Below are 13,118 nucleotides of genomic sequence, written 5' to 3'. Positions count from 1 at the left end.
GTATATCACACTGCACGGTGTACAGAGGCTGGATGTATGAGGTATATCACGCTCCAAGGTGTACTGAGGCTGGATGTATGAGGTATATCACACTGCACGGTGTACTGAGGCTGGATGTATGAGGTATATCACGCTGCATGGTGTACTAAGGCTGGATGTATGAGGTAATGCTTCTTTTATTGAAAATTACATCCATTTTATACAAAAATATATACATATATACATCCTTTTTACATATATAGAATCAAACCAGAAAACCCTCCCCCCACCCCGCCCCCCTCCCCACCAACCTTCACCATCCCTCTTCAATAACATTCCTGTAACTATGGTTTAGACCTACCATCTACTACCTCCCGATCCGGGAAATGAGAACTGTATCCTTACTCCATCCAAAACCATTCAAACCCTTCCATACCCTTACTCCCCTATTCATTCCACCTGCCACACCACACTATACCAACCATCATTCTCACTTATCCTTACACTCTTCCCAATCACTCACTCTCTCATCATTCATACCTATCACTCATCCCCATCACCCTCACCCTAACCCATCACCTTTAACACATAAAACACATTCTTTACCCATACTCACAAAACCTCATATATCATTTCTACCACTCCCCCTTACTTCCATTCCAACCGACATTAATTAAGGAAAAAATCAGATATTGACAAAGCATGCATGTAAACCTTTCTTTTAGCATTCCTCAACTTTCCCCTCTATGAGTGTCAGAAAATAGCAAAGAATCCAGCATGTTCCAGGATCCACCTTCCGCCACCTACTAAGGAGGTTTCAGCTGACCCCACAAGCGGGACCAGCTGATGGCATCCAGCTTCTCCTTTTCCATCTCCATCATCACTTTCACCTCGTGTAAGACAAGACCCACCACCGTCCTAACAGGGAGGATTTTTTGTCTTAATGTAACCTGACACCGTGCATTCCACGTGTGGTACCTAACCGCTAAACTAACTATGAAAATCGTGCATAAATCAAAATTCCCATAACCTTTGAATGCCCCGTAGGCCCATTCCGGGTAACTCAGCCCCGAAAGACAAGGGATCCCCAGAGTCACTGAAACGTCCTTATAAACTGCTACATTAAAGGGACATTCAAGAAAGAAGTGGTCCATTGTCTCCACCTCCCCAGGACATTCCTCACGTGGGCAAACACGATCATTGGCACTTCTCATCCCGACATTCCCTCTAACGTAAAGTCTTCCTTGGAAAGAGAGCCAGGCAATATCTCTAAACTTCAGCGGGATCCTCTGATTATTAAGCAGTTTCAGACCATCTGAACAGACAGTCCCTGGACAGTCCCTTAGAGCCAATGGAGCATAAAAATAGGTCTGCAAGATCACCTTCCCCAACTCCTTCCTTGAAAGTTCTCTCACATCACCCACCTTCAGGCGCCACTTGGAAATCATCTTTATGGACTGAATCACGTAGATCGGGAGGTAACCTCGCCTGGTCCAGGGCTTTTTCATCTGACCTCCATCTATCCATGCTCTAATATAGGGAGACAACCACTCCATGAAACCATGTACCCATCGAGGGGGGTCGTCCAAAAACAGACTACCCATATTCAACTTCAAAAAAGTTGTTACAAAGAAAACTATAGGGTTGACCATCTCCTGGCCCCCTTCCTCCCTCGATCTGTACGTAATTCCTCTCTTGACTATGTTCATCTTGTTCCCCCAGAACATCTGGAAGAACAAGGAACACAATTTAGACCACAACGATTGAGGCAAAAAACAGACATAGCTGACGTACAAAAATATTGGTACCAAGTAGGTTTTGCATATGTCAACCCTTTCTCTTAGGGAGAACTTACACCCTTTCCAGGAGTTTACTTTCCTGGTGGCATCCTCCAGCTTCCTGTCCCAATTTAGTAAGGAGTAATCTCCGTGATCAAATTGGATGCCCAAAATTTTAATACTATTTTTAGGCCTGGGGAGAGTGTCCGGGAGGGGAAATTCTTTCCCTCCCTCCCCCATCCAGAAAACTTCACACTTGTCCTGATTTATCTTGGAACTTGAAGCCCCTGAAAAATCAGTTACTAGTTGGTTAATGTCTTCTGCCTCCTCCTCCGCTGACAATACCACTGTGACATCATCTGCATAGGCTACCACCTTTAAGGCAAACTCCGGCGCCAGCTGAACCCCCTTCAACCTGCCACTCTCAATCCTCCTTATGAAGGGATCAATTGCGAACACGTATAGAAGAGGGCTCAGAGGACATCCCTGTTGCACACCCGAGTCCACCTCAAACATGGGCCCAACCCAACCATTAACAAGTGGAAAGCTTTCGGCCTTTTTATAAAGAATCTTTAGCCAATTGATTATCTTTGGCGGGAAGCCATACCTTTCAAGCAATCTCCACAGATACTCCTGATTGACACGGTCAAAAGCCTTAGACTGGTCCAAAGCCAGCAGGAATTTTCCATCCTTCCCAGCCCTGCACCGCTCCACGGCTTCCCGGACACCAAGGACCGCACTAAAGGTGCTGCGCTCTTTCACTGTACAGTGCTGGGAGGGGGAAAGAAGCCTCTTAGAGAACTCCACAATTCTGTTGAAAAACACTTTTGCCAAAATCTTTCTATCCGTGTTGAGAAGAGCTATGGGGCGCCAATTCTCAACATGGGTTGGGTCTTTCCCTTTGGACAGTAGGATGAGAGCCGACCGTCTCATGGAGGGGGGCAGTTCCCCCTCTTCCAGGCTTGAGTTAAAAACCTCCGTGAGACGGGGAGCTAAGACATCAGAGAACTCTTTATAAAACTCCGATGTTAGGCCATCAGGCCCGGGTGACTTTTTTGACGTTAAACCGTCAATTGCTTCCCTAACTTCATCTACTCCGATCCTATTGTCCAAACAATCAAGAGAGCCATCTGGTTCCATCAGACCTGGTGTCCCCCTCAGAAACGTTTCCATCTTCTCTCTGATAGGTGCCTTCTCTGACAAGAGATCAGAATAATAAGCCCTAATGACTTCCAGGATGCCTTCCCTCTTCTCCTGAAGCACACCCCTTTCGTCATATAGGCCAGTAACTTCTCTTACCTCGATTGCTTTTCTACAACTCTGATAGGGATCTGGCGAGTGGTATGTACCATAATCCCTCTCCAGAATCAAAGATGCCAATCGGTCATACTGCAGATCCTTCATCTGAGACTTCACCCTGGAGATTTCCCCACCATCTCCACTCTCAGAGATCAAGAAATCCAGTTTCCTTTTAAGAACATGGTAGGCACTTTTCTTTTTCAAGCCTCTGTTTTTAACCAGTCTTTTGAAAAAAACCCCGGACCTTCTTTTTCATCACCTCCCACCACTCAGATCTACTCCAACCTGCCTCCAACAGTGATTCATGGTCCTCAAAGAGATCCCTAAGAGACTGTATCACACCCTCTTCCTTGAGAAGCTCAGAGTTCAGCCTCCACAGACCCCTCCCTTTCTGGATGGACTGCGAGGCATTCAATGAAAAACTAAAGAAGCAGTGATCAGAAAATTCTACCGGCTCCACCTTGGGAGGCAGAGTTTTTGAATTTTCTTTAACAAAAAATCTGTCTATCCTACTCTTCCTCTGACCATTATGATAGGTGAAACCCGTGAGGTCCGGATTATGTCTAATATGGACATCTACCAAACCAGCCTGTCTAGCCATTCTAACTAAAAATTTAGCATCATGGCCCAGGGTCCTAACGTTTCTGGCACCTCCTCTGTCTTTTGGTCTTACCACGGTGTTAAAGTCACCACCAAAAACGACCTGCTGGGCTGTGAATAAGAAAGGTTTTATCACCTCGAAGAGACATTTCCTATCCCAAGCTTTTTGGGGGCCATAGATATTAATCAGCCTTAGGTCCTGTCCCCTAAAGGTGATATCCAAAACCATACATCTTCCTACTTCAAGTTCTATGACTCTGTGCACAGTTACCATGTCGGAAAAAAGCACCGCCACCCCACTATACGGCTCGGCCGCAAGAGACCAGAATGAAGGGCCTCTCCTCCATTCCCTTTTGGCCCTATGCAGGGCCTCAAGGGTCCCCACTCTGGTCTCTTGGAGAAAAAAGATGTCAACCTCAACCGTGTTGAAAAAATCAAAGGCCATAAAACGAGCTCGTTCAGATAACACGGAAGCCACATTAATCGTGGCACATCGTATGGTTTGGGGATCCATGGAAAAAATCATAGAGTAGGGCCATATCTCACTTTTCCCTTATTTCACCTGACCCACCACCATCCTTGCATTCCCCTCCACCCAACACATCCTTACCATCAACCGACCTCTCAGACAAACCTACATCCCCTTTCCCAGGATCAGGAGGCCTAGCTGAAAAGCCTATCAACGTTTCCCTATTATCCTCAGGCTTTGCCTTGTCTATTCCTCCCCGTTCCTCTGCTTCCTCCCGTTCTACCTCCTTTCCCTCTCCCTCCCCTTTTCCTTTCTGACTGCTAATCTGCACTACTTTCCCTGTTTCCAAGGACAGTCTTTCCACTTTCTCTACCACCTCCTCCTCCCTTCTACTCTTTTTCCTGAGCTTTTTCCTTTTCCCTTCCTTGCTTGCGTTTCCTTTCTTTCTCCTCCCTCCATCAGCTATATTTTTTCTCAGGACTAAACTCTCCCCCTCCTTATAAATCTCCTCCTCTCCCTCCTCTTCACTTTCACTATCCTCCTCTTCTCCTGAAAAGGCTAAAAATCTATTGGCTAGACTTATCACCTCCTCCTCCCCTTTCCTCTTTGTGGCACTTTTGTTTCTCCTTACTTCCTGAAACTGTTCCTCCTTCCTCTGTTCCTGATCCTTCACCCATGTTACCACTGTCTGCCCCTCCAATACTACTTTCTTGAACTTACCCCCTGCTCCACCTTTAGGTGCTCTATCCGGATGGCGCATTGACTCTGGACACCTACTATAGGGATGCCCCTCGAGGCCACACAAATTACATTTCACTGTATTGCATGACCCCGAGAGGTGACCTGCCTCGTTGCAGAGAGAACACTTTACCACTCCACATTCACTGCTGGTATGTCCCTCCTCCCCGCAACGAAAGCAGGTCCTTGGTTGGCCCGGATAGAACACCTGAATGCGGTCCCTACCTATGTACGCAGCTGAAGGGAGATGCACTTTCCTCCCCCCAACCTGGTGCAGCCTAACCTGAATGGTCCATGCACCTCCCCATACCCCCAACGTGTGATCTACTTTCTGCAGGTCCCCTTGCAAGCTGCACTGCCTACTCAACCAGTATTTGATATCGTTGGCTGGGATAGTTTCGTCCCGCACTAGAATTCAGACCCTAACATTTTCCACTCTGGACTTTGATGAAATGAGGTACCCTTTGTATGCTACCTCGTGCCTCTTTACTCCCCATTGCTCCACCACTTCATTCATTTTATCCTCCCGCAAGAAACTCAAATCAAAGATTGGGGATCTTTCCGGATGGATACAGGCTGTCAAGTCACGGGCACAACAATTTAATGTAAATATCATATTTAGAAATGTTTCCTTTGGGGGTACCGGATCTGTATCCACCCACTTAAACTGAACAACATGCCTCCGTCTCCCATTTACCTCCTGGCCCGTGACCTGACTCTGCCTGTCCATATTGTTGCTACCTGTCTGTTTCAGCACATTTGCATATGATACAGGTGATACATTGCAGACAGGGTCAGACACATTACCCCCAGCAGCAGCAGGTAACGGCACCTTTTTGCTCTGGATACTCTGAGCAATGATTTTAAGCGCTGCCCCTGCCCTTTCTGGGACCATCATATCCCCATACACAGTCTCCATGACCTGCCTTTCCCCAGGCAACAACTTATCAGTGTCCAGGCACTTCTGGCCCTGAGTCATTTTACTCTCAGATGCAATATTAGCAGTTCCTCCAGCCTTCTCCACAAGGCTCTGACCAGGCTTGTGGCCACCATCCACCACCACACTGACCTCTGAGCAGTCCATATTGTGTGCAATGTCATTGTTATTAGCGGTTCCTCCAGCCTTCTCCACAAGGCTCTGTCCAGGCTTCTGCCCATCATCCTCCACCACACTGACCTCTGAGCAGTCCATACTGTGTGCAATGTCATTGTTATTAGCAGTTCCTCCAGCCTTCTCCACAAGGCTCTGACCAGGCTTCTGGCCACCATCCTTCACCACACTGACCTCTGAGCAGTCCATACTGTGTGCAATGTCATTGTTATTAGCAGTTCCTCCAGCCTTCTCCACAAGGCTCTGTCCAGGCTTCTGGCCACCATCCTTCACCACACTGACCTCTGAGCAGTCCATACTGTGTGCAATGTCTTCTGGCTGGCCTGGACTCAGCTTCTCATCAGCCAGTGTGATCTGCCCATCCCCCGGCTCTGGATTCTCCCTCTCAGCTGGAGTCTGGTCTGACCTCTCTCTGACCTCTCTGCAGCCGGCCACTCCCTGTTCTGGATTTGCAGGCTCCTGCACCTGGCTCTCAGCAACAGGGAAATCCTGCAGTGACTGGGTTGCAATTAACCCCTGCTCTGCTGGTTTCACGTTTACACAGTCTTTTTGTTTCCTTTTCTTAGAAATGTGACTTTTCAGCTTACTTATAGTATTAGTGCATAATGTCATGCGGTCTCTCCACATCTGGCGCTCCCAACTGCGGCAGGAGTTTCTTTGCTTCTTTGCATTATACATTCTGCAACACACTTTCTTAACTTCTGCACTTAGCTCCTGCAGGGTCATCTTAGCAAAAGCTTCATTTTCACTTTCTTCTTCACTGGAGTCATCTTCTTCCAGTTCCATATCATCATCATCCTCATTCTCAGACAGCGAATCTGGTCCCCCCACGGTAGCTGTTATGCCGCCGCCGGCGTTGGCCTCCCCGCCGGGTTCCTCCATCACTTCCCCCCGTAGCTGGCTTGCTACAGGGGTACCTCCGGATTCATCCGGGGGGACTTTCCTTCTGCCATCTTTGGGATCTTTATCAGAGGCTCCTGCTGCAGATGTTGAGGCAGCAGCAGGGATTTTCTTCCTCTGGGGCTTGTTCCCGATAGCCCGTCCTTTGCCTTTCACCATTGCTGGTTGTAGCAGGCCCAAAGCACAAGGGCTTGCCCGAATGCTTCCCCCACCTGGGTCCCCTGGCTTGGGGATACCTGGAGGAGGAGCCACTGCTAGAGTACAGATTCTCTACCTTCTCAGGAGCTACAGCACACACACCCTCCTCCTGCACTGAGGCTGGAGGTATGAGGTATATCACGCTGCATGGTGTACTGAGGCAGGGTGTATGAGGTATATCACGCTGCACGGTGCACTGAGGCTGGAAGTATGAGGTATATCACGCTGCACGGTGTACTGAGGCTGGATGTATGAGGTATATCACGCTGCATGGTGCACTGACGCAGGGTGTATGAGGTATATTACGCTGCATGGTGTACTGAGGCAGGGTGTATGAGGTATATCACGCTGCACGGTGCACTGAGGCTGGATGTATGAGGTATATCACGCTGAATGGTGTACTGAGGCTGGATGTATGAGGTATATCACACTGCATGGTGTACTGAGGCTGGATGTATGAGGAATATCACACTGCATGGTGTACTGAGGCTGGATGTATGAGGAATATCACACTGCATGGTGTACTGAGGCTGGATGTATGAGGTATATCACACTGCACGGTGTACTGAGGCTGGATGTATGAGGTATATCACACTGCACGGTGTACTGAGGCTGGATGTATGAGGTATATCACACTGCATGGTGTAATGAGGCTAAATCTACTGTATGAGGTATATCACACTGCACGGTGTACTGAGGCTAGATGTAAGAGGTATATCACGCTGCATGGTGTTCTGAGGTATATCACGCTGCATGGTGTACTGAGGCTGGATGTAAGAGGTATATCACGCTGCATGGTGTACTGAGGCTGGATGTATGAGGTATATCACACTGCACGGTGTACTGAGGCTGGATGTATGAGGTATATCACACTGCATGGTGTAATGAGGCTAAATCTACTGTATGAGGTATATCACACTGCACGGTGTACTGAGGCTAGATGTAAGAGGTATATCACGCTGCATGGTGTTCTGAGGTATATCACGCTGCATGGAGTACTGAGGCTGGATGTATGAGGTATATCACGCTGCATGGTGTACTGAGGCTGGATGTAAGAGGTATATCACGCTGCATGGTGTACTGAGGCTGGATGTAAGAGGTATATCACGCTGCACGGTGTACTGGGGCTGGATGTAAGAGGTATATCACACTGCATGGTGTTCTGAGGTATATCACGCTGCATGGTGTACTGAGGCTGGATGTAAGAGGTATATCACGCTGCATGGTGTACTGAGGTATGAGAACACAAGTGTATGAAGTATTTTCTCCTCATCCCTAAGACAATATATAATAGCGTTATCTGCACATAGACCACAAGTTAAATCCACATAGCATCACGTTTGTGGAGTGCCACAGAATGTGTCTGTACAGCTCCTGTGTATGATACTCTTTCTCTCTTATTGGTTGGTGTGCCATTACCTGAATCAGCTGACTCCTAGGACGCGGGACCGGTGGCTGCTCAGCGATCTGGTCCCCCCACGGTAGCTGTTATGCCGCCGCCGGCGTTGGCCTCCCCGCCGGGTTCCTCCATCACTTCCCCCCGTAGCTGGCTTGCTACAGGGGTACCTCCGGATTCATCCGGGGGGACTTTCCTTCTGCCATCTTTGGGATCTTTATCAGAGGCTCCTGCTGCAGATGTTGAGGCAGCAGCAGGGATTTTCTTCCTCTGGGGCTTGCTCCCGATAGCCCGTCCTTTGCCTTTCACCATTGCTGGTTGTAGCAGGCCCAAAGCACAAGGGCTTGCCCGAATGCTTCCCCCACCTGGGTCCCCTGGCTTGGGGATACCTGGAGGAGGAGCCACTGCTAGAGTACAGATTCTCTACCTTCTCAGGAGCTACAGCACACACACCCTCCTCCTGCACTGAGGCTGGAGGTATGAGGTATATCACGCTGCATGGTGTACTGAGGCAGGGTGTATGAGGTATATCACGCTGCACGGTGCACTGAGGCTGGAAGTATGAGGTATATCACGCTGCACGGTGTACTGAGGCTGGATGTATGAGGTATATCACGCTGCATGGTGCACTGACGCAGGGTGTATGAGGTATATCACGCTGCATGGTGTACTGAGGCAGGGTGTATGAGGTATATCACGCTGCACGGTGCACTGAGGCTGGATGTATGAGGTATATCACGCTGAATGGTGTACTGAGGCTGGATGTATGAGGTATATCACACTGCATGGTGTACTGAGGCTGGATGTATGAGGAATATCACACTGCATGGTGTACTGAGGCTGGATGTATGAGGAATATCACACTGCATGGTGTACTGAGGCTGGATGTAAGAGGTATATCACGCTGCACGGTGTACTGAGGCTGGATGTATGAGGTATATCACGCTGCACGGTGTACTGAGGCTGGATGTATGAGGTATATCACACTGCACGTTGTACTGAGGCTGGATGTATGAGGTATATCACACTGCATGGTGTACTGAGGCTGGATGTATGAGGTATATCACACTGCACGGTGTACTGAGGCTGGATGTATGAGGTATATCACACTGCACGGTGTACTGAGGCTGGATGTATGAGGTATATCACACTGCACGGTGTACTGAGGCTGGATGTATGAGGTATATCACACTGCATGGTGTAATGAGGCTAAATCTACTGTATGAGGTATATCACACTGCACGGTGTACTGAGGCTAGATGTAAGAGGTATATCACGCTGCATGGTGTTCTGAGGTATATCACGCTGCATGGTGTACTGAGGCTGGATGTAAGAGGTATATCACGCTGCATGGTGTACTGAGGCTGGATGTATGAGGTATATCACACTGCACGGTGTACTGAGGCTGGATGTATGAGGTATATCACACTGCATGGTGTAATGAGGCTAAATCTACTGTATGAGGTATATCACACTGCACGGTGTACTGAGGCTAGATGTAAGAGGTATATCACGCTGCATGGTGTTCTGAGGTATATCACGCTGCATGGAGTACTGAGGCTGGATGTATGAGGTATATCACGCTGCATGGTGTGCTGAGGCTGGATGTAAGAGGTATATCACGCTGCATGGTGTACTGAGGCTGGATGTAAGAGGTATATCACGCTGCACGGTGTACTGGGGCTGGATGTAAGAGGTATATCACACTGCATGGTGTTCTGAGGTATATCACGCTGCATGGTGTACTGAGGCTGGATGTAAGAGGTATATCACGCTGCATGGTGTACTGAGGTATGAGAACACAAGTGTATGAAGTATTTTCTCCTCATCCCTAAGACAATATATAATAGCGTTATCTGCACATAGACCACAAGTTAAATCCACATAGCATCACGTTTGTGGAGTGCCACAGAATGTGTCTGTACAGCTCCTGTGTATGATACTCTTTCTCTCTTATTGGTTGGTGTGCCATTACCTGAATCAGCTGACTCCTAGGACGCGGGACCGGTGGCTGCTCAGCGATATCTCTGGAACTCGGTATTAATAAAGGCGATCTCTTCCGTGGTCGAGGAGTAGGTCGGGCAAATGATCCTAAAGAGATATTTATATATTATATTTGTATTTAATGCATAGCCACCATCAGACATGTATACTGCAATCATAGTACATTAGTACATAGTACATTATACCTGCAGACACATATACTGCTATACCCGTACATTATACAGCCACCTGCAGACACATATACTGCTATCACCGTACATTATACAGCCACCTGCAGACACATATACTGCAATCACCGTACATTATACAGCCACCTGCAGACACATATACTGCAATCACCGTACATTATACAGCCACCTGCAGACACATATACTGCAATCATAGTACATTATACAGCCACCTGCAGACACATATACTGCAATCATAGTACATTATACAGCCACCTGCAGACACATATACTGCTATCACCGTACATTATACAGCCACCTGCAGACACGTATACTGCAATCACCGTACATTATACAGCCACCTGCAGACACGTATACTGCAATCATAGTACATTATACAGCCACCTGCAGACACATATACTGCAATCACCGTACATTATACAGCCACCTGCAGACACGTATACCATACCTCCCAACTGTCACGATTCCGTCGGGACAGTCCCGATTTTCGGGTCCTGTCCCGACGTCCCACCCGCGGCAGGCATTGTCCCGCTGCGGGGGGGTGGCAGTTGGGAGACCCCCCAATGTAGTGGAATAGACGCTGTGCGCATGCGCACAGCGTCTATTCTCGTATGAAAATGAGGTCGCGGCTAATTAGCATAAGCCGCGCCCTCATTTGCATACGCCACGCCCCCTTTTCGGGCGCCGCGCGAGTGTCCCGATTTTTTCACACGAAAAGTTGGGAGGTATGGTATACTGCAATCATAGTACATTATACAGCCACCTGCAGACACATATACTGCAATCACCGTACATTATACAGCCACCTGCAGACACATATACTGCAATCATAGTACATTATACAGCCACCTGCAGACACATATACTGCTATCACCGTACATTATACAGCCACCTGCAGACACATATACTGCAATCACCGTACATTATACAGCCACCTGCAGACACGTATACTGCAATCATAGTACATTATACAGCCACCTGCAGACACATATACTGCAATCACCGTACATTATACAGCCACAAGCAGACACGTATACTGCAATCATAGTACATTATACAGCCACCTGCAGACACATATACTGCTATCACCGTACATTATACAGCCACCTGCAGACACATATACTGCAATCATAGTACATTATACAGCCACCTGCAGACACATATACTGCAATCATAGTACATTATACAGCCACCTGCAGACACATATACTGCTATCACCGTACATTATACAGCCACCTGCAGACACGTATACTGCAATCACCGTACATTATACAGCCACCTGCAGACACGTATACTGCAATCATAGTACATTATACAGCCACCTGCAGACACATATACTGCTATCACCGTACATTATACAGCCACCTGCAGACACATATACTGCAATCATAGTACATTATACAGCCACCTGCAGACACATATACTGCAATCATAGTACATTATACAGCCACCTGCAGACATGTATACTGCAAACACCGTACATTATACAGCAACCTACAGACACATATACTGATATCCCCGTACATTATACAGCCACCCGCAGACACATATACTGCTATCACCGTACATTATACAGCCACCTGCAGACACATATACTGCAATCACCGTACATTATACAGCCGGGATGCGGTCATTTGGTCTACTGCATTATGGTAGAAAGTCATTAGGTCGAATCCATTAGGTCGACATGCTAAAAGGTCGACATGACTCTAGGTCGACATGGGAAAAGGTCGACATGATTCTAGTTCGAAAGGTCATTAGTTCGACAGGTCATTAGTTCGACAAGGTCATTAGTTCGACATTGTCTATGTCGACATTCACAAGGTCGACATGGAGTTTTTCACTGTTTTTTGAGCCAACATGTGCCGACAGGCGGTATTTCATGCCCTACCATCCACTAGGGCGTGGTGGGAGAATAAAATAGTGTGCCGAGCGTAGCGAGGCACCGTGCCCGACGCATAGCGAGCGCAGCGAGCGATGCGAGGGGATGCAGTGCACTTTAAACTGTGTCCATGTCGACTGTGTTGACATTCAGGTAAAAAAACAGTGAAAAACCCCATGTCGACCTTGTGAATGTCGACATAGACATTGTCGAACTAATGACCTTGTCGAACTAATGACCTGTCGAACTAATGACCTTTCGACCTAGAATCATGTCGACCTTTTCCCATGTCGACCTAGAATCATGTCGACCTTTTAGCATGTCGACCTAATGGATTCGACCTAATGACTTTCTACCATAATGCAATAGACCAAATGATCCCAACCCATACAGCCACCTGCAGACACGTATACTGCAATCACCGTACATTATACAGCCACCTGCAGACACGTATATTGCAATCATAGTACATTATACAGCCACCTGCAGACACATATACTGCTATCACCGTACATTATACAGCCACCTGCAGACACATATACTGCAATCCCCGTACATTATACAGCCACCTGCAGA

General features: G+C 47.7%; 1 protein-coding gene across 1 annotated transcript in view; it reads right to left on the bottom strand.

Annotated features, from left to right (window-relative positions):
* Nucleotides 1–13,118, bottom strand: part of LOC146024716 (myosin-IIIb-like) — a 493,994-nt gene that overhangs the window by 59,559 nt on the left and 421,317 nt on the right. The window contains exon 24 of the mRNA XM_083155469.1: nt 10,444–10,559. Coding sequence (XP_083011595.1) covers nt 10,444–10,559 — 116 coding nt within the window. The remainder of the gene's footprint in view (nt 1–10,443; nt 10,560–13,118) is intronic.

The sequence above is a fragment of the Crinia signifera genome, chromosome 1, assembly GCF_055691185.1.
Source record: "Crinia signifera chromosome 1, ASM5569118v1, whole genome shotgun sequence".
NCBI lineage: Eukaryota > Metazoa > Chordata > Amphibia > Anura > Myobatrachidae > Crinia > Crinia signifera.
This window is presented reverse-complemented; position numbering and strand designations above follow the sequence as displayed.